The following is a 22,217-nucleotide window of genomic DNA, read 5'->3' as shown; positions in this document are numbered from 1 at the left end:
AGATGGCACTCTTCTCTGGATTACTGGCCTCATGCGCTTAGTGGCCCCATGCTCTTTACAGGTGCCATTTTCCATGTGCATAAAACTTAAGCTTGCACTTCCCTCTCATTTTGACTTTGATGTGAAGCTGGTGCTCATGTGCATGCTGCAGAAGCATGGCTGTTTCCATCTTCCAGTGCAGCTACAGGGCTTGAGTAGCCAAGTATCTCGGGAAGCAGTGATCCCACTGGTGCCTGCGCATGGAAACCCCTGCATGTCATTTTGGTATGTGCTATCCTACATTTTCCTTTCTGCCTTCACACTGGGCCTTAAAGACCCGCAGGACCCCCTGTATGGATGGTGGGGAACGTGGCGGCCCAGCCCAGTGCTAGGAGGTGTCACCACAGCCTGGCTGCCCGAGTTCCCCATTGGTTTCAGTTTGATATGTCTTTCTTCACTTCCCCGGTGAAACAGTGCTGGGGTATTTTTGTGAAGTTTTAAGCAGTTGCTGGATCTCCCTGCAGAAGTGTCTCACTTAAGGGCTATAAGTGACCCTGGTGTGCTGTTTGTGGAACACTGAGTTGTAAAGCCCTTTCGGATGAAATACTAGTCCTGCAGTTACTGGCTGGATGAACGGAGACTTAACCCTCAGAAAAAACAGTGGATAAATCCATCAAATAATCGCATACTTCCTTGTATCGGCCAAGCTTGGTTTATCTTCCTCTTGAGAAGAACCTAATATCCCCTGAAAGAAACTTCAATTGCTTTTAAAGTGAGGGTTAAAGGAGTTAAGCCTCTTCAGAGTTTATATAGGCTCCTGGTTTCTATGTGATACCAGTTGGGTCCATTTTCTTACTGATTTCCTGCTCCATCTTCATAAAGCCCCAAAGCTCACGTACATTTTGTTTATAATTGGAGGTAAGATTGCTCATCAGCCACACTTTCATGAGCCCCTGCTGACCACTCTGCTGTCAGATGACTTTGCACACGAAGCAAAACAGGAGGGTTGTACAGTTGGCCACAAGCAGTACCCCTCTTTTGGTATCTTCAGATTTAGCTCTCTAGCAGCAGAACACAAATGCATTTTCTTTTGTTGCTATGCCTTTATCTTTCTGGGATATTACTTGATATTCTTCGCAGTGAGCTAGTGTCTTGTCTATTTCTGCTATACCGCCCACCATAGCATTGCAGTATTTTTAACTGCATCTTCTATTCCCCCGTCCACTGAGCAAAACTGAGAATGCTACAGGAAGGAAAATGAGTCTCTGAAAGTAAGCTGGCTATGAGCAGCGGAAAAGGAACCTGCTGATGAATAGAAAGCAAAGTTCAAAATGAACAGTGGCACATGTGGCACCTCTCATCTGCTGGTACCCAAAGCAGCAGTCAAGCAGTGCCTCCTGGGAGTAGGTGATCCCCTGTGTCTTTGAGCAAATGCAGGCATTGAGTTTATCTTAACTATAAACATTTCATGACAGAGTTTATCTGCAGAAGTGGTTCAGCACCAGGGAATTTTGGTGCCCTCTATATACTTTCAAGGTTCAGCTGGACCACCTTATCTAGACTGTGCTTTTGCCAAGATGGGTTGGAGGATCCAGGCAGATGATCCTTGAGGTCCCTTCCAACCTGATTCAGTTCTGTGATTTGGTATTCACCAAATTAGTGAAGAATTCTGGGTTTAATGAGATTCTGTGGATTGAATCCTTGTGGCAGGTGCCCATCAGATGCGTGCTCTGACTTTAGCTGCAGCATTCACAGCATCACAGCCAAGAGTTCAGCTACCTCCTGGGTAGGTGGCACATTTATTGAAGAACAGTGTAAAGGGTGAGCATGATAATTTTGTGAAGGTGGACATGATATTAAAACATAAATGCAGGTGTCTTTTCCTTCTCTCTCCCCCAAAGAAATGGCAAGATGATTTAAGGAAGGGACAAAAGGCTGGTGCTCCAGACAGGACTGTCTCCTGCTGAAAATTCCTAAGAAGGGAGCCTTTTAAATAAACTAATTTTAAGAAGTGCAACTTCTGCAGTCTGAATAGACAAGCAGCTTTAGGAAGCTGTAGGAGAAGCACTTGAAGGGATTTAGTGGTGTTGTGAATTGCTCTTTAAAAACAACATGAAAAGATTGCTGTTCTTTTCTGCAAGAAATATGATCATATTGATGAGCAGGAAGCATCAGGAAAGTTGCCAAAGGAGTATTCTGGTTGCTACAAGAGAGTAGTTTTTGTGGAGAGGGGTAATGGGGTTGCAGCGCTACAGATCAGTGGAAAAAATTGTCATTCCAAGTCGGTGATTTTGACCTCCCAGATTAGATGGAGCAGCTAGTGAAAAACACGCCAAATAGTGCACTTAGTCTTTTCTGACAAGAGAGAAAAAGAATTGGAGTGTAACTGTTGTCAGAAGGTGTTAGCACAGAAAGGAGAAAACAAGTTCAAAATGGAGAAAACCCGAGGGTGGTATTTTGGCAAACCAAAATCAGTATCTCAGCCCCTTATAACCTGCATTGCTGAACTCACCAATTGCGTTGTCATGTTCAAGCTATCCTTCAGGTGCTTAATAAATAGCCAGAAATATGTGAACAAAAGCTTAAAGTGGCCAGCCCATCTTCAGCAGACAAGTGGTGCTCCAGGCCTACCCAGTCTCTGCTTGCTCAATGCTTCCTTTTTGGTTTTCCTCCACCAGCGAACCAGCTGGCTATCTTCCTCTCATTTGTCCATAGGTGAATATGGGCAAATTGATACAAAACTTGATAAAAATACATTGCTGAGACAGAAGCTTTTGGTTGCACACAGGAATTGGCAAGTCTCATTGTTCACATTGCAAATGTGAATATTCCGTACGATGCATCTCATCAGAGAAAATGTGTGTGCCCAGAGGGGTGCAAATTATGATTCCTGTAGATCCATAAATACCCTTTGCATCATTTGTCTCTTAAGAGTTTACCCTTTGGTTTGTGAACAAGAAGCTAAATGCTGTGTGTTTTTTTCTGACACAAACTTGCTCTAAATTAAAAAAGGAGGAAAAGGAACTAGTTTTGCATTTTCCTTTTGCTGAAGGTAGTTGCCTGAAATCTGCCCTTTGGTATTTGAAATTGATTTTAGAGCCTTTATTTTTGGACAGTTGTTATTTATCCACACAAAGCATACACCCTGAGGAAATGTGGCTTCCTTAAACAGCAGATTGAATCAAATATTTTTGCTGACATATTTTTCCCTGTGACAACTGACACTGCAGTTGCCACATATTTCAGTTGTTTAGCACAGACATTTGAAGAGAAGGAGGGAAATACTTCTAAGGGTGTAATGTGAGAATACCATTGCTGGGAATAAAGATAAGCACCTACTAGTCGCACAGTGGCTATGTTGTAATATTTCTGCTGAAGAGGAAGATAGAGACTCTTTGTTATTGATGGTGGAGTTAGGTTTGGACAGATTTTAAGGGGAAAATATCCTGATGCCTGGCAGTATAATCTCATCCCAGCTATAAACATGAAAGGAGATATATCCCAGGATATTCACTGGATTAGAGAAGCTCTGGTGTTTATGTTAGGTAATTTCCAGTAACATTAAAATCAGTGTAAACTGTGGGGTGTGTATTTGGTGCCTGAAACATGGGGCTGTCTGTGAAATTATGAAGTGTTCCCATCTTTTCCCTGATCCAACTGTACACCCTACAGAACAACAGCCTCACTGGTGTCAAAGGCTGTGTTTGGCTACCTGAGATCTACTGCAGTAAAATTAATTTGCGAAACCAAGAGATTTCCTCTCTGTTCCTTTGCCTTCTAGGCATGGTAACCTGGTTTTGCATTTTTCTGTTGTCTATCTCATCTCCTATACATGTTTATCCCCTCATCCGTTTTTTTTTAGCAATCCTTGCAGTAATACAAGCACGAATTGGCTGCTGTTGTTTGATGAGGATCCACACGCACTTTTCAGAACTGAAACTACTTATGAAGACGCATGGAAATTGATGTCTTTAAAGTGAAAACAAGCACACGAGTACAGATGGTTTCTTAAAAGAACAGAATTTATGATAACTTTTAAGTCCACCTATGGGCATCCGTTATAACAAGTTACTCTCAGTCCTGCCTGCCTCTTTTAAGCCTTAATGTAAAGTCTAGAAAGATTTGAAGCACTTTAGCTGAACTTTCATGGAAAACAGCTGCTGCCCACTGCTCCTTATTGCATTGCCAGCTTCTTAGGGCTGGATGCTTGATTTTGCTATTGTGGTGTCTTCCAGAGATGCTGATTACCTCTGTATCTTAACTTCAACTACATGACGTCAGGGATGTCCTACTTCCCTCTTGCCTTTTTTTGTGCAGCAAGGCCAAACAGGTCAGATTGTTTATCTTGCTGTTTCTGCTATTTGTAAGGTAGATACAGGATATGGGGGCTTCTTCCTGTGATGCATTTTAGTCCTTAAAGGTCATCACTGCTTTTGAAGGGGAAAATTTATTTTTCTACTTATTCTAGCATAAGTTGGGCTGGACTCATGACCTTGTTCTCCTGGGAGTTTAGTTGATTCCTGCAGGAATCAGGAGTACAGAGCTGGATGGGGTGAGTCATGCCTCTGTCTTTTTACAAAGGAAGGAGGGTAGTACCTCACAACATCTGCTGCTAGGAGAAACTGACAACACATAGCATGAGCTCAGACCCCATCCTCATGAGCTTTATGTTCATCAACTAAAGGTGGAGAAGATAGGGTGCTTATGGGGAGACAAAAAATGACACTAAAGGTGATGCTGCGTTAGTAGAAGCACTTCTCATCTGAAGAAAGCAATGAGCCTTTTACTCTCCCATTGGAATTTTGTTTGAGAACAGGCAGAAAGCAGAAGTTGCTCCCTGCCGTTCCTACACAAGAGCCTCTGCACAGAACTGTATCTCAAACCCTCCTCTAGCTTTAAGAGTTTTGCAAGCCTGGGGCCTTGTGTCCTCAGAGACTTTCTGGGTAAGGTGTGTATATTCACTTATTCAGCCCAGGATCATACAACCTTGTGTGTTTTAGATCAGCTGCCTGTAAAATGAGGTTGAAACCCCCATGATTTAAGTGGCTCATGCAAAGCTTCATGAAGGTTTGTTAAAACACACACAGGAGCCAACAGGACAGATGAAAAATCGAAGTTGAAAACAAATGTTGAAGTTTCTTCATACTGATGTACTGCTGTGTTTGCTTGTGAGATTACACAGGATTAAAAAAAGTGTTTAGAGTTTCTTCTCTTGAAGGTAGTATCTACAGTTGCAGATTACTAGCTGACCAGCAGCTGGAGAGCTTCTTCATGCCACCCAGGGAGAATATGGGTTTAGTTTCACGCTTTGGACTGCATAGCACTGCTGGGTCTCTCTCCTTTAGAAATCATTGCTGCCTCCTGCTAGAGACTAATGTGGCTCAAGTAAGGATATGAGAAGAAAAAATTGTCCATTGGCTGTTTATTCACTGTATTACCTTTCAAAACCAGGTAGAGAAAGTTGACCCTTGGGTTTTTTACACTTGCAACTAGTGTAGAGCAGGGGAAGGTGAGGAGAGTGAAAAGTCTGTGAAATAGTTTGTTTCTTTCTGTCTAGGTGCAATGTTAGCAAAGCTGAGTTCTGAAGAAGAAAGAATGAGAAAAAAGTAGAGGAAAACTCCCAGGCAAAAGATGCACGTAGCAGATGGAGCTGATACTCTAAAGTGCCATGAAGTTTGGGGGGTAATGGTCAGCAAAGATGATTGCTAGGCTGGGCTCAAGGATAAGGGCTCTGTTTCACAGATGTAGAGTTGAGGATTTGAGTCTGAAACTGAATGAGAATAAAGCTTTTCCAGGTCTTCTTTAGTGAAATTACCCACTTTGATACTCTCCATTGTAGTACGATTGGAATGGATCTGATGCATGCTGTCCCTGTGTTGGTTCAGGATATGAAGGCTTAGAATTCTACTTTGCCGGATTCTGGATGACTTGGGATGAAAAACTGTTCTTAAAATGACACTGGGTTTGTTTTAAATCTGGATTCTCCACATCTTAGGCAAGTGTCTTACGTATTTTGCTACAGAGCATGAGGGATTGTGTTGTCTTTATGGAAACCAATGTATTTCCGTGAAATATGCTATTGAAGTGCTGTTGTAGTGGTCATGGTCAAATGATATAAATGAAGCAATGTTGGAGGGCAGAGGGAACATCTCTTATTAAACCTACTTCTATAACTGGCAAAAAAAGGCAAGCTTATGATTATGCAAGCCCTTTGCAGATCTGAGATGGAAGCTTCAAACAAAGAAAAACATATCAAAGTCACCCAGAGAAAGATAATTCTCTGAAGTAAAACTTTGACTTCTCTTTTCATTAAAGTATCAATTATTAGCAATGGTGTAAAGCCTCAGACTGCACTTTGTTTTTCAGTGCTAAACAGTGTGGGAAATGTGATTCAAATTTGCCTGTGTGTGCTGCAGAATGGAGGGAGCAGCTACATAACTTTGTAGAAGCTGCTATTTTCTTACATCTGTGATTTTTCAGTCCATCCTGTTGTGGGAAAATAAGTCTAATAGATGAAGACTTCTTCCACAGGAATACACTAAAACTGGCAAGCTATAACATCTCCTGTGTGATTTCTACATCATCAATGAGATGTATTAGTAAATGTTTGATGGAGCAGTATAGGTAAGCAGTGGTGGTCATAGCCTTTTCAGAAGCACATACAAGAGGGACAAAGTGAAGAAAAAAATCACTTGTAAGCCGGAAGGATGCTGTCAGAGCAAATGAAATGCATTTTGGTTGTGACCTTGTTACCAGAGAAATAGGCTCTTGCCTAGAGCCTGTACCTTAGGACACACACAGTTACAGTACTGTTTGCTCATAAATAAATGCATGTCCTAGTTAAGCCAGATAATTGCACTATCACTATATGTCATTTGAAAATAGAGAACACAGTGCAAGCTTCATCATGCTTTAAAGTGAGTAAGGCAGCTGTTGAGTCAAACGTAGGCATGCTATGCAATGCAACTGGACTCATCTCATTACAGTATTGGGACACTTCTGTTGCAAGAGAAACAGCAAATGATTTAGGAATCTGAAGTACTTAGAAATATACAGGGTGAGCAAAAAAAATCCACAACCACGTTTGGAAAAGGATCACCTTCTGAACTTGAGGATGACCCTTCAGAGTGTACTGGCTTGTTAGACAAGATATTTGGTGCTAATAATAGGTAACTCATTTATGGCAATAATCCCCTATAGCAATTTTTAGCTACTCATGTAACTAATAGTATTTTCAAAATGCATTCAGAGAGCACAGGCTAATTAAACAAAGATAGGCATTTATGTAAACTATTTATAAAGTGCAATTTGTAAAGGAGGAGAAAGAAAATGTCCTATCACAGAAGGTGAAATATACCCACAGGGTGCAGCACATGTAGGTTACCTAGGTAATTTTACATGAAAAAGATGTCTGATTAGTTGTGGAAAATCCTGGCATTGCTGATAAAGGTGCAACATCTTCGCTTTGAAGGTTGCAGTAAGAGAAAATCAATTCTGAAATACAATGTGATTTCCTAGCACTGAGATTTAGGAGATTGAGAGGTTGCTTGGGGGGAGACGCAGTGCGCTTGACATTGCCTCTGCTCCTGTTGCAGTTGCACTTTTTCTGGTAATGTTCCCCTCTCCCCCGAAAAGGATCACATCTATGCCTGAGTGCACAAGTGCTGGGTGTGGGTGTGAGCTCAGTCCCTGAAGCTTCCTGGCTCCCTTCTGAGCTCCGGCCACTCTTGTGTGACTGGGTCTACGTCAGGGTAACCTCTGTTGCCAAATACTGGGGATTTCAGCTGGCTGCCATTGCGCATGTAGGCGAAGGGAGAGCAAGGGGTCAAATAAGGACCAGTTTTCCCTGCGGATGTGTGATTTGGCTTCTGAGGTCCGGAATGTTGTTTTGCTTTGCTTTATTTTGGTTTGTTCTGTCTGCAGTATCTGGGTTCAGTCTGGTTGGCCAGGTGATGCTGAGGACGGCAGCACCAGCTTGGAGGTTCAGGCAGAGAGGCTGGGCAGCTGCTTCCTTGCTGCCATGCACAGGGTTTGTTGTGTTTGGGATCCTGCCAAGGTCAGAGAGCCTGCTACGATTTTAATTCTTGGGCTTTCCCCCTCCATGGGTTTCTCCAGTATGTGTTTGATCCAAGTACAGCACTCAGTTGGTCGTCCGGCAAATTAAAGTTTCTGGTGCTTTCTCAGGCCTTCTGAGGTTTCTTTGCCTGCAAATTGAATGTATATAAGTTAAAACAACTAATCTAGGAAAGCAGTCAGGTCTTTAGTTGTTTGACAGTAGTTTAAAAGAACGATACAGAGCCTTTTGGTAGGTACCATGAAGAGAAACTTGAATTGTAAGAACTAATTTTGAGACATGCATCCTGTTTTATTCTTTACTGAGCCCATCTGGTAGAGGAGCTGTTGAGAAAATTTCATGTAATGGAAGCAAAACCCTGCCGTTGTGTTGATACAGTGGAAAAAATACACACCATACTGCAGCTTAGCATCTGTGGTTTAAAATGATGATGAGTAAAAAGCATATTTCCAGGGCTTTCTGTGTTGAGCAGATTATTTAAACACAGCTTCCTTCAGATGTCTGACTTAAGCCATGGAAGCGCTAAGTAAAAAAGTCAGAAACTTGACTCAGACTGCTCACAGAAACCATTATTAAACTTTAAAGGAGGCAATGAAGCAAGGATTAGATGTAGCTGGGTGCAGAAAATAGCTGTGGAAAGAGGTGTTGCTTGTCACTTTGAGTTTTACTTCGATGTTCATGCAAGCTGAGGCGAGCAGGGACAGAGCTGGTGGACAAGTGAGGAGGGGCAGGTGCACTGACCTGGCTGGAATCAGCCTCTCACACTGGTGCTTGCTGTAACCCCTCGAAATGTGTGTCACTGGAAGCCATTCATCCAGGAACATGGGCTGGAGGAATCATCTGTTTTTCATGATCAGTGTTTAGTGTGCAGACTCATGTCTTCAGCCCAAAATCTCTGTAACTTTGAGAGGGGATCAAATCAGACAGTGATGGTTGAGCCAGAGAACTGAGGATTTGTCTCTAATGCTGAGATTTAGTGCAGATGCTACCAGAAATGGTACATATGTGCCTGTGGACACGGGGCACTGTGCTTCAGACTGCATGCACCACAGCAGGTACCTGCCTGGAGCTCTGTCTGCCCCTCACTGAGGGCAGCCCTGCGCGAGGGCTGGAAGCTCTCAGGGAGTTGGGGGCCTCCATTCAATCAAAAAGGGGCAGCACAGCAGTGATGTGATCACAGTTTTTTGGGGAGAGGCGGAAATTGGTGTCTGACAGTTGTAACTGGGCTGAAACTGGTCTCAGTTGCTGTCAGCATGCTGATTTCACTGCAGCACGTATCCTTCATGCCATGAGTGTGGTCGCAGGAGTCTGCCTTGGCACCATGCTCCTCCAGAAGTTTTCCTTGCTGTCTTCTTCCCCTCAACGTGGCAGTGTGCAGCCAGCAGCCTACCTGGATGGGGTGCCCCAGGGTTTCTGCAAGCCACAGGAGCTCCCTCTTTGCTTTGCACAAGGTGCTGGGGTGTGTGTAGGATCAGTCCCAAGGCTTTTCCCAGAGAGTGGTACTGTAGGGCAGTAATTAAAAGGAGCAGAGATGTTTTCAACCATAAATGTCAAAGAAGAGGGAGGTTACTTACGCATGTATTAAAGCCAGAGAATTGGAGGGACAGGGTGTTCTAAATCCAGAGAGGCACTGATGAGTGAGGTCCTGGGTCCACTGGCCCTGCCATGCATGTCTCTCTGGTCCAAGCATGCCTTCCCTCTGAAATAAGATTGTATGTGTGTATATATACATATACATACTTACATGTCTGTATATTTCTGTGTGTGTATTTCTACCTTGTGCTGTAAATGGAAGCCATTTTCAGATTAAAACGTTTGTGAGCACTTTCCTTGAGCTTTCCTTGCTGTAGTTGTCAGAATTAGAAGATGGAGACAATGATACTTTCTTCTGATTTCTAGCCCAACTTACTGTGTACAGTGAATCAAGTGTGGCTTCTACACAGGAATTATTCCTATTTGTCCATTAGATTTGACAAAAGGCTACAGATTTGTTTACATTACCAAAATTCAAATCTATTTGTCTGCTAAACTTAATGTCACAGTGTGTGGGCTTTTACATAAATACATAGATCTATTTATATATAGTCATATTTAGGCAGAAAGCAAAGGCTGGTTTGTTTTTTTTTTTCTCCATTAGCACTTGATTTTAATGAGCAACAAAAAAAGGAATATGTTGGTAAACTTGCAAAGTGTCATATCAGAAGATACAAATCCCAGAGAAATAGGCACGTGAACACCACTGACAAGGACTATCAAAAAAAACCAAACCCACAAAGCCTCACACATGTAAAATAATTTCAGCTGGTTTAAAGGTAAATATCAGATAAATGCTGACTTTGTAATGGTGATCATTATAGTGTTCATAACAGTATCTCTGTTTTGATGAGGGGCCCTGGAATCCCAGGATACTTTAAAGATGTTCATCTATTACGACTTACTATTCTTGCAGAATTGTAATTATCCATGCTTTACAGGTAGTAGGAAGAATGAAGTTAAATGACATGCCAAAGGTCAGATTCCACACTAGATGTAGTGCTGGGAATAGGGATCATTACTCAGATTCTTTCAACCCATAGTCTTAATTCAAATGTTTGAAATGGAAAGAAAGCCATTGCCATGTTGGGAATTGAGATTTGAGATTGCTCTTCAGAAAGCTGGTAGCCTTCTGCTTTTGACTTTTTCCTGCAGTGGAAATTAGCCCCACTTTCAGCCATGAGAGAATAAGCAATGCTGTGGATGCAGTTCTGCACATGTCTGAAATGGGCTTTAATTCCCCTAACTCTGAATGTCTACATCCAACCTGGCCCCTATAGGCTCCTTTTGTAATCAATGGAGAGAAAAAGCTGCTGCTAATGTGATTCATCTGACCTGTTTTATCCACCTACTTTAGGATTAGATGAAGCATTCTCTAGAATACTTTTATTACTCCTGATTTTAATGGAGTCCAAATAATGAACTGAAACTTACAGGTTGTCTGCAGTGGATGAGGTGAAGCAGAACTCAGGACAGTGCAAGTGGCTCTAAAACGTCATTTGGCCCAAACTGTGGCTTACAGCAGTTTACCTTTTTATACTGGGGTTTTACATGTGGTACTTTCATTTTCTGATCATCGTTACTCCAACTTCTGGCCCATGTGGTTTAATGTCCATTAGCTTTAACTAAAGTTAAAGTACAGACATGGGAATGACCCAGGTACTGCCTCATTGACTTGAGTGGTATCACAGCTTTGAATTAGGCTTATTGCTTGAATGAATCTTTTTATTTCAGGAAAGTGAGTAAATAAGCTCCCTTGTAAAGTGTCGTGTTAGTCAAGACAGAACTTAGCTTGTGATTAGGGTACAAACACAAATACAGAATGGCTTCAGTGTTACTTGGGATGTTTCATGCAGCTCTGATTGTATCTCTTCAAACAAGATCACCTACTGCTCTCTTGTAATGAGCATTTTGCAGTTCTGTCCTTTGTTTCTCTGATGCTGACCGTACCCCAATCATGTTCTTGTTCTTTAGGTTTACTTTAAATTCTCCTTGAAATACATTTCTAATGCAATGTCTGTGGTGCTTACACAGCCATTGGAAGACCACCTTTATAGAGGTACTCGAAGCCCTACCACATCAATATTCTCAGGTTAATGTATCCTACCTGATCTTGCATGTCTGTATATATTCACACACAGGCTATTTGTAAAAGCCCTCCCTGTGTGCTGAGTTGTATGATGTGCCTTGTAGTTTGCGGACACTTTTTTTGCTTTGGCTGTGTTTTGAACAGGTAATAGCACCTAAACCACTTAAATTTCTGTATTTAAAAGTCCAGAGAGCTACCTGTGCCTGGGTAGCTCTCCAAAGCTATCCAAATGAGGAAGACTAAGAATAGATTCAACCTGGTGCACCCGACAGACTACTACCTGCTGCTGGTCTTCCAGACAGGTGAAGGGGAAGCTGCTTCCCGCAGTCTGAGGGGGATGAAGAAAGACTACAGGGCCTTGGGGCGGATGGTGAAAGAGTCTGGGGCTCAAGTGATCTTCTCCTCACTCCTTCCATCTTCCATTGATGATGTGGGACGGAATGGGAAAATTCAGCCCATAAATGATTGGCTTCGAGGCTGGTGCGTCAGGCAGGGCTTTGGATTCTTTGGTAACGGCTGGTTTTATAGGGCACCAGTCTGGACAGTGGCACGTGAGAAAGGTTTATCTCACAGAGGCAAAAGGATGCTGGGGCACGAATTAGCAGGGCTCATTTGGAGAGCTTTAAACTAGATTCGAAGGGGGATGGGGTTGTATCTGGGCTTGCCCCAGTGGGGCAGCACTCCAGAATTGATGAAGACTGGGAGGCCTCCTATAATCCTAGGGTGAAATCGGTGTGCTCAGCTCACTCCCTGAAATGTCTGTACACCAATGTGCGTAGCATGGGAAATAAGCAGGAGGAGTTAGAAACCTGTGTTAAGTCAGGAGATTATGACCTGGTGGCAATTACAGAGACGTGGTGGGACAGCTCACATGACTGGAATATAGTCATGGACGGCTATGTCCTTTTCAGGAAAGACAGGCCAGCCAGGCGGGGTGGTGGGGTTGCTCTTTATGTGCAAGAGCAGCTACAATGCGTTGAGTTCTGTCCAGGGACAGATGATGAGCGAGTTGAGAGTCTGTGGCTGAGAATTAAGGGGCAGGCTGGCAGGGGCGATACTGTTGTGGGGGTCTGTTACAGGCCACCGGATCAGGGTGAGGAAGTTGATGAGGCCTTCTACAGGCAGCTGACAGCGGCCTCACAGTCACAGGCCGTGGTCGTCGTGGGGGATTTTAACTTCCCTGATGTTTGCTGGAAGGACTACTCGGCAACCCAGCCGCAGTCCAGGAGGTTCCTCCAGTGTATGGATGATAACTTCCTCATGCAAATGGTGGATGAGCTAACCAGGAGAGGTGCGCTGCTGAAGGTAAAGGGGCCCAAGATAGTTGGTTGGCATTCAAGGACTGCTTTTTCCGAGCTCAAGATCAGAGCATCCCGACACGTAGGAAGTCAAGGAACAGGGCCAGGAGACCTGCGTGGCTAAATCAGGAATTGCTGGGCTGAAGTATACTGAAGTAGAAGAGGAGAGTTTACAGATCATGGAAGGAGGGGCTGGCCACTTGGGAGGAATATAAGGCTGCTGCTAGAGGATGTAGGAAGGCAGCTAGGATGACTAAGGCCTCCTTAGAATTAAATCTGGCAAGAGCCGTCAAGGACAGCAGAAAGAACTTTTTCAAATACATGGCAGGTAAAACTAACACCAGAGGCAATGTAGGCCCGCTGATGAACGGGACAGGTGCCCTGGTGACAGAAGATACAGAGATGGCAGAGTTACTGAATGCCTTCTTTGTCTCTGTCTACTCTGCCGGAGGCAGTCCTGAAGAGCCCTGTACCTCTGAGACCTCAGATGAAGTCAGGTCAACGGAGCGGTCTGCCTTAGTCGATGAGGAATGGGTTAGAGACCAGTTGAGCAATCTGGACATCCATAAATCCATGGGTCCAGATGGGATGCACCCGCGGGTGCTGAGGGAACTGGCGGAGGTCATTGCTAGACCACTCTCCATCATCTTTACCAAGTCTTGGGAAATGGGAGAGGTGCCTGAGGACTGGAGGAAAGCAAATGTCACTCCAGTCTTCAGAAAGGGCAAGAAGGAGGACCCGGGTAACTATAGACCAGTCAGCCTCACCTCCATCCCTGGGAAAGTGATGGAACACCTTATCCTTGGTGCCATCTTAAGGCATATCAAGGATAAGAGGGTTATGAGGAGCAGTCAACATGGCTTCACCAAGGGGAAGTCATGCTTGACCAATCTCATAGCCTTTTATGAGGAAATAACACGGTGGATGGATGATGGTAGAGCGGTGGATGTGGTCTACCTTGACTTCAGCAAAGCGTTTGACACAGTCTCCCACAGCATCCTCGCAGCTAAATTGAGGAAGTGTGGTCTGGATGATCGGGTAGTGAGGTGGACTGTGAACTGGCTGAAGGAGAGAAGCCAGAGAGTTGTAGTCTATGGGGCAGAGTCTAGTTGGAGGCCTGTGTCTAGTGGAGTGCCTCAAGGGTCAGTACTGGGACTAGTATTTAATATATTCATCAATGATTTAGATGAGGGAATTGAGTGTACTATCAGCAAGTTTGCTGATGACACTAAGCTGGGAGGAGTGGCCGACACACCAGAAGGCTGTGCTGCCATCCAGCGAGACCTGGACAGACTGGAGAGTTGGGCAGGGAATAACTTGATGAAATATAACAAGGGAAAGTGTAGAGTCCTGCATCTGGGCAGGAACAACCCCAGGTTCCAGTATAGGTTGGGGAACGACCTGTTAGAGAGCAGTGTAAGGGAGAGGGACCTGGGGGTCCTAGTGGACGACAGGATGACCATGAGCCAACACTGTGCCCTTTTGTGGCCAAGAAGGCCAATGGCATCCTGGGGTGTATTAGAGGGGGGTTGGTTAGTAGGTCGAGAGAGGTCCTCCTTCCCCTCTACTCGGCCCTGGTGAGACCTCATCTGGAATATTGTGTCCAGTTCTGGGTCCCTCAGTTTAAGAAGGACAGGGACCTGCTGCTGGAGAGAGTCCAGCGCAGGGCAACTAAGATGATTAAGGGAGTGGAGCATCTCCCTTATGAGGGAAGACTGAGGGAGCTGGGTCTCTATAGTTTGGAGAAGAGGAGACTGAGGGGTGACCTTATTAGTGTATATAAATATATGAAGGGGGAGTGTCACGAGGATGGAGCCAGGCTCTTCTCAGTGGCAAACAATGATAGGACAAGGGGTAATGGGTACAAACTGGAACACAAGAGGTTCCACTTAAACTTGAGAAGAAACTTCTTCTTAGTGAGGGTGACGGAACACTGGAACAGGCTGCCCAGGGAGGTTGTGGAGTCTCCTTCTCTGGAGACATTCAAAACCCGCCTGGACACGTTCCTGTGTAACCTTATCTAGGTGTTCCTGCTCCGGCAGGGGGATTGGACTAGATGATCTTTTGAGGCCCCTTCAAATCTCTAGCATACTATGATACTGTGGTAATAGCTTCTTTCATGATCTACCTACCTGCTCATTGGGATGCTGGAGAAGTCATGGAGAGAATTGCAGGGGATTTAAGAAGTTTCTTGGTGTAGTAAACAACTGAAACATAAAAGTGGATATGTTAAAGTGTAAGCTGAACTTCTCTTACCTGTGACTTATACTGGCAATCTGTAACTGTTCTAATACCGGTTGGATGATACTGTTTTTCTGCTTTGAATCAATTAGTTAATGAAGTGGGATAGCTGACATTTGCCTGAAACCACTTGTTTTTCTGAAGTGTTTTGTTTTTAATGTCATCCTAGACCAGCCTAGTTTCAGTGGTGCGCTACTTCCTAAACACTAGAAAGGAAATTTACGTCAAGAAAATAATCCCTGTGCTCCTGTTAACATCATCTTGTCAAACTCTCAGATTGTTGTGTTTTGTGTAGAGAAATTGGGGATCTTCTCTATGCAGTACTACTTTATTCCTGTCCTCGTTCTGGGTTACAATTCATTAACCAGTGAAATAACAAGGAATAACGAAAGCAAACAGCTCCAGCATGGATCTTGAACATGGCTCGTGCTTTCTGAAAACTCGGGGAGGTGGCCTCATTACATCTAGATAACATGTTAAATCCCTTCTCACAAGGCTAACTAATAACTCTCTGTTTTAAAAGTTGAGCTCTGGGAGAAGAAATCCCATATCCCGTCTTACACCTGACTAAGCTTCTCACTAATCTGAGAGATGCTGTCAAGCTTTGAAAAGTGCATGTGAATACCCTAAGCCAACAGTTACACCAACTGAGCTTATGTTGAACTGCAGGCTACAATTACCTACACGGGCCTACAGGAACTGATCTTTTCTTCCCCTGTTCTTGCCAGCTGCAATGAGTGAACTTGACTGTTTACTGGGGCATGCTTCCAATTGTCTAATTAAATATTAAGCACATGAATATGTCAAAGATTTTTAACGTTACTGTGCTAACATCTTCATCGCAGTTATAATAAACTACTTGCTGTCCCTTTGGTTTGGTTTTTGGCTTGTTGTTTATTTTAGAAACGAATTGATAGTTTTCTTCTTGCCGGTTACGGCATGGAAGAGAATGAACTTCACGGTGAAATTTGGCTGTAATAAAACACATAATCTGTTTTACTTAAAGAAGGCATTTTTTTAAAGCAGCTGGTTAAATACACGGGTATTCTGGTTGAGGGCAATCCAATATTAAAATGGCATAATGTGGCAACAAACTTTCATTTAAAAATGAATGGCTGACAAAAATAATTAGTTAAACACCCTACTGTTAATTATAGTGGCAGATATTTTTGTTCTGGAACATGTGTTTAAAAGGTGCTGCAGAACTAAGCCTTCTTTCTAACAGAAAATCAAAGACTGCTTAGAGTCATCTAATGGTTAGGGTTGGAAAGGACTTCAAGATCATCTGGTTCCACCCCTCTGCCATGGGCAGGGGCACCTTCCACTAGACCAGGTTGCTCAAAGCCCCATCCAGCCTCGCCTTGAACACTTACAGGGATGGGGCATCCACAGCTTCTCTGGGCAACCTGTTCCAGTGCCTCACCACCCCCACAGTAAAAAAGTTCTTCCATATATCTAATCTAAATCTATCCTCTTTCAGTATAATACTGAAATTGATCTTTCAGTAATAAAATATTTTATATAAAAATACTCTTTGTTAATTACAAGAAGCAATTACTCTTTCATAAATTGAATTAGTATTACCCAAAATTTAAACTCTTGTTTAAAGTCTATTTAATCAACTAAAAGGCTTGATCTCTGCAAGGAAAATCTTTTAAACTGTGAGTTTGGAGCTTCTATAGTTTTCTTGGGATATTAAGGAAGAAAACTTACTAGAAACCTTCTGTAAGAGGCCTACTTGGACATGTGAAGAGAAGTATAATGTTTCTGTAAGGTGGGAGGGAGAATGAGATGTTACTATTTCATATTCCCATAACAATAAAAAGAGGCATGGTGTCTCCAATTACACCAATTAAATGAATAAAACAGTAACTTTCCTTCTTATTGAAACACCCCTACTTTATACAGGTTTGTTCTCTTCTGCGGCCTTCAGCATCAGAAGCTCTTTATAGCCTGCCCTCACAGTTCAAAGTCCAGGGCAATTTTATATTACCTTGTGCCCAAGGTGAGAGCTCCTCACAGAAGGCACCCAAGAGCTGCGGGAAAAGGGGGAACTAGGGTCACCAGAACACTTGAACCTGCAGGAGTATAGAACAAAGAGCAATTGTGGGTATCCTCCTGTTCCCTCTTCTGGCTGCCCAGTTCAAAGCCATCACTGGAATAAAGACATAGATGAGTCTAGTCAGAAATGGCTGGTTGGTAGGTAGGTAGCTAAGTGACGTGAAAAGTTTCATCTAGGACTTATAAATCCTTTTGGAAGTATTAAACCATTCTGTCTTTTTCCATGGCCTCACCTCTCAGCCTTCATGGATTCCTCCCTTGGTGGGGACCATTTTTGCATCCTTCCCTGAGCCCTGCCAGCTGTCAGTTCATCACTTTTACCCCCAGGGCTGTCATTCCTGCCTACCTTCCCTGCCTGTCAGCTATCTATCATAGACTTCAAAAGTGCTGTTAAAGACCTTCTGCAGCTGTCAGTGGGATGTGGTTGCCTGTGTATCAGTAGGCTGTTGTCTGATGCTCCCCAGCAGTGTGGGGCTATGCAGAGACTATGAAATTCATCAGGACAGATAGCAGTCAACTAACCTGAACTTTGTACGTGCATTGGTGTGATCACAGCTCTATCAGTGCCAGGATAAATTTTAACTGAGTTGTAAGCATAGAACTTGAAGCCACACCTCTTGTTTGCAGGCTAGGTGCAGTATTTGTTCTTCTGCCATCCTTCTCTGTGAAACAATTTGTCTTTCCTACACCAATGCGCAGCATCCAGTGTTGTTTTGATTAACTGGTCACATTTTCCAGAACGTATCATCAGAGAGAGCCCCCTGTGTCTCACATTATCATAATCTTACTGCGTGCTTACGTGGTCTTGCAGGCATGATAAGAGCCTTGTTTTAGCAGTGTTGTGTCTTGGCTCAGCCTTTGCAGAACATGAGGCATGTATGGCATGCAGGAGCTCTTCACTGAGTTTGAAGAGCTAAGGTAGAAAGTCCTGATCCCAGCAACTTCAGCAGTTTAGTGCAGAGGATTGTTGGATTTATTCTGATTGCCACTCCTGTTACAGAGACCTAGAGTCAGGATAGGTTTCAGAAAGGAGATGGTGGGATGTGGTAAGTGGATTTGGAGCAGGGCCTTGGGAGACCTGGGGTTTCTTCCTAGGTTTGTGCTAACACTGGGGCGACTTTGGGCAAAACAGGTTCATTGTCTGCAAAATGGGGAAGTGAGACTTCTGGGGTACAAACCTACTAAGGTTGAGACACTCTTCTTTAGGAAACAGCTTCTACTTAGGCATTTTTCTGTTAAGTATCCCCTCCTGGACAACGCTGCTTCTATATTTACATGTCACAGTGCTTTATAATGTTACTCCCCAGAAAAGCGCATCTGTGCAGGAGGTGAGGAGATACAAGCTTTAACACATTAATTCAAATTTAGCCACCTCACCATGAAAATATTTAAAAGTACTTTCTCCAGATAAGAGGTTTTCTATTGCTAGATGTCTTCAAAACGAATGTGCTACCTCCAGGCAAACACGGTGTCTTGCTATTGCTCATAACAGAGTTACTTTAAATTTTCTGCCTTTACTGAGGAAATTATTATCGTTGTTGAGGATTCCTCCATTAGTCTATCAGGGATGCTGTTAGTTAGAGAAGTAGATGAGTCATGTGTAGCCTTGTGTTTCTTGGTGCGTGTTTGCAAACCTAATTTTAGTCAGTCTACTCTATTCTGCTCTGCCAAAATTAGATAACATTGTTACAGCTATGCCACTGCTAAAATCAAAAAGATTCTCCAGATAAATGTAATTAGGAAAACCAATTCCCTTTAGCTGTATTCAGTCATGGATCACAAATACATCCATTATATATATTTTTTTAACAGGGTACCTGAATTTGGGGTTCTAAGACTGTTCTCAAACCCATTGTCTTCAGCAGGCTTTGTAGCAAGTCCCTAACTGTACACACATCTAGAAGTGTGTCTTAGCATTTCCTGTGTGTCTTCTGCTTGCAAGTAATTGTTACTACTACGACTGTCTTCTGCCTGCAGATGTCCTCCTGGGGCACAGTGGCAGTTCAGGTAAAGATTTCTTGATTTGGCAGCAAATCATTCTGTTAATTTTTGAGATTTTTCACTGCCTCCATTAGATTTGTGAGTACCTCTCACACTAATGAATTGAACTACTTTGTCGTGGAGAAGTAGGGGATCTGATCCTGATTTTACAAATCCTCCTAGTCTTACTCTCCAGCTGATCAGTGCTAGGTGAGAAGAGTTGGATTCAAGTCAGGATAATGGACCCAAGTTTCACAGAGAACTTGAGTGTACAATTCAAAGCATGTGCTTCAAAGTTTTATGATAGCTTAGGGCTTAAACATATCTTCATTGCTTTATCAAACTGAACTTAGCTAATGTACAAAGTTACTCTGCTTTTGGACAAGTTTGTTAATATAGGGTTCTGCTCTGTGAATCCAATCTGAAGATTATGCAACCCTGGAGAGTGGTGTAGAAGCTCACTGTAATGATGAGGTTAGGTGGTAGAGGTTGGGTAAGCATATTTGCCTATCCAGATACTCGGTGGTATTTTGTATTTATTTTCAGAGATGCACAGCTGCCACAGCCCAACACTGTGAGGAAAGAAACACCCTGGAGATTTAGCGGATGCTGAAAGAAGAGGGGGAATGGGTAACAGAGAGAGGCATCCACTTACAAGCGGAAGTGAATATGGACTGGGAGAGGAGCAGGACCTCGAAGAAATATAGCTAAACACATCAGCTGTGCGGATAGCCTTTGCAAATTGACTATTAAATGGTACATCTGATGCCACTGCAAGAGGCTTTTTGCAGTGTTAGTTACTCCTGATTAGATTTGTGAGATGTACTAGATGATGAGTCTATTTAAACATCTATTCATATTCTTGCTCTAATGTGGTTTAGAGTCCTGTGTGGCTTATATTTGGTGTTGTGAGGACACACTCACACAGCCTCTCTTCTTTCTTCCTGTAACTCTTCTTCTGATTTGCCAGCTGTGGCACCTTGCTCCTAGGATCTCTTTGGCTTTTTTGTCTAAAAAGGATCAGACTTGGAGTGTCTGTACTTGTGTTTCTTTCCAAATGCTTATGCTGGGGGAATGAGCTAAGATGGAACTTAGATGAGGCTTCTTGCACGATGAGACTTCTTGCTCCTCCACTTCCTCCCAAACATAACCAGTTGTCAGCCAGCACACTTTACCTCTGTGCAAAGTTTACTGCCTAAGCGTGGAACAGGCAGCTAGTGCCAAACAGCAGAAAGCGACTGCAGTGGTTAAAAAGGAGAAGCAGGAGTGACCTGTCTCCCGAGTGTGGAGCCTGCACCAGGAACATGTGACTCATGCTTTGGACGCCCATTTCACACTTCCCTGCAGCTGTGCCGCATCTCACATGCCTACAGAGCTGTGCTGCAGGGCTCCTCACAGCTTGGGATCCCACAGTTGCAGCTGGCCTGTGACCAGCTATCCAGCGTGGCTGGAGTGCAGGGCTGTGGAGTAGGAGAAATGCCAGGGCATGGTTCAGAAGGAGATGTCTAGAAAATCTCCTAAAAATGTATCACTTAGCAAGATCTTAATGCTAAAAGAGTATTATCATATGGCACAGTCAAGAGCGAATGTGGGATCTCATCCTCTGGGATAGCAACAACCTTGGGAAGGGAGACAGAAATCTCTCCCTCGTGGCCTTCTTGATCCTTCAGGCCTGCTATCTCTTATCCTGAGGGTTTTTCCCTTTCCTTCTACTGCCAGGGCCCTGCTACATGCCAAGGGAGGGAAGTGCCTTTGCTTTCATTGCACCTGTTGTGTGGGTAAACAGGGATTCACTGCTGTTGACATCGGTCCACAGGCCCTGCAGTACATTTAAGTTTCTTTCAAACAAACAAAGCATATTTGTAGTTGCGCACAATGTTTGGCCATGATAGCAGAGAGCTCTAGCAGGTGTCTTTAAGGCCTCTAGAAATGAGACAGCAATCCCCAAGCGGAATATGCAGTGGGCTGTTTGCTTAGCTAATGGAAGCTGGCCAGCCTCCTCTGGATTTGACCCCGGACAACTAGATTAATGCAAACCCCAAAAGCCCCACTTGTTTTCTTTCTGTCAAGCAATGTCCCCTTCTGTTCCATCTCTCAGCAATCTGTCCTGCCCCTTCCTGCTGCGTCTTTCCGCTTCACCATTTCCCTGATCTTCTCCCTTCTCCCTCCTGCTCCAGGGATCAGACCTATAAGTCCAGTCACTTGGCTGGGGTAACACAAGAACAGTCCTGCCTTCTTGGCACTTCAGTATTCCAGGAAGCAAATACTGCCTTTAGTGTTGCAAAAGGCTGATGGAGAACTGCCAGGAGGGAGGTGAACTTCTGTGACACATGCATGCAACAGCTGTGCTGGCACCAGCAAGTTGCACAGGAGAAGTGTTGGACTGGCATTGCAGGAGTGATCCTGTAAAGCTGAGCTCTGTGTGAGGTTAGGAAGCGCTTGAGAAGCACAAGACCCTGGAGCAGCCCCTTGGCAGGTCTTGTTCCTGGACTGCATGTGCCAGCTGGACATTTGCCTTCTGGTGGTGCATTTCCATCTACAAGTCCTTGTAGAGGACCCATTAGAGCTCTTCCAGGTGCTAGCTGTGGCTGAACCATCTTGCATGTCTGTCAAGTGTATTGCTGCAAAAAGAGTGTCTTGTAAGCCAGCAGAGAAGGCTTAGATAAGAGGGTATCACCAGCCTAGTGTTGGCTGAGTTAAGAAATAAACAGCAAAATGCTTTATTCTCAGGATTTTTTTAATTGGATAAAAATATGAGCAGACAAGTAAAAAAGACAGCTAAATGTGTAACAAATAGAGAAGGTAATGGAGTTAACGGGATTAAAGTTTATCTTGAAAGGTGTACTTGTAATTTTTTATTTATCCTGGTGTCTCTGTTAGTGGGGCTTTAATAATGGCATACTCAGCAGACTTGGTTAAAATGAGGACTTAAAGCAAATAACACTTTTATTTAAAAAGAGAT

General features: G+C 43.6%; 1 protein-coding gene across 7 annotated transcripts in view; it reads left to right on the top strand.

Moving 5' to 3' along the window:
• Nucleotides 1-22,217, top strand: part of EVL (Enah/Vasp-like) — a 155,626-nt gene that overhangs the window by 26,692 nt on the left and 106,717 nt on the right. For 4 of the 7 annotated variants that reach the window (XM_061376432.1, XM_061376436.1, XM_061376429.1 and 1 more), the window contains exon 2: nucleotides 1,690-1,800. The exons of the other annotated variants lie outside the window; for them this stretch is intronic. In XM_061376432.1, coding sequence (XP_061232416.1) covers nucleotides 1,690-1,800 — 111 coding nt within the window. The remainder of the gene's footprint in view (nucleotides 1-1,689; nucleotides 1,801-22,217) is intronic. 7 annotated transcript variants of the gene reach the window in all.

The sequence above is a fragment of the Neopsephotus bourkii genome, unplaced genomic scaffold (genome assembly GCF_033783945.1).
Source record: "Neopsephotus bourkii isolate Nb327-2 ecotype Australia unplaced genomic scaffold, CSIRO-AGI_Nbou_v1 NB_1707, whole genome shotgun sequence".
Classification (NCBI taxonomy): Eukaryota; Metazoa; Chordata; class Aves; order Psittaciformes; family Psittacidae; genus Neopsephotus; species Neopsephotus bourkii.
The sequence above is the reverse complement of the archived record's forward strand: the minus strand, read 5'-3'. Positions and strand labels throughout refer to the sequence as shown.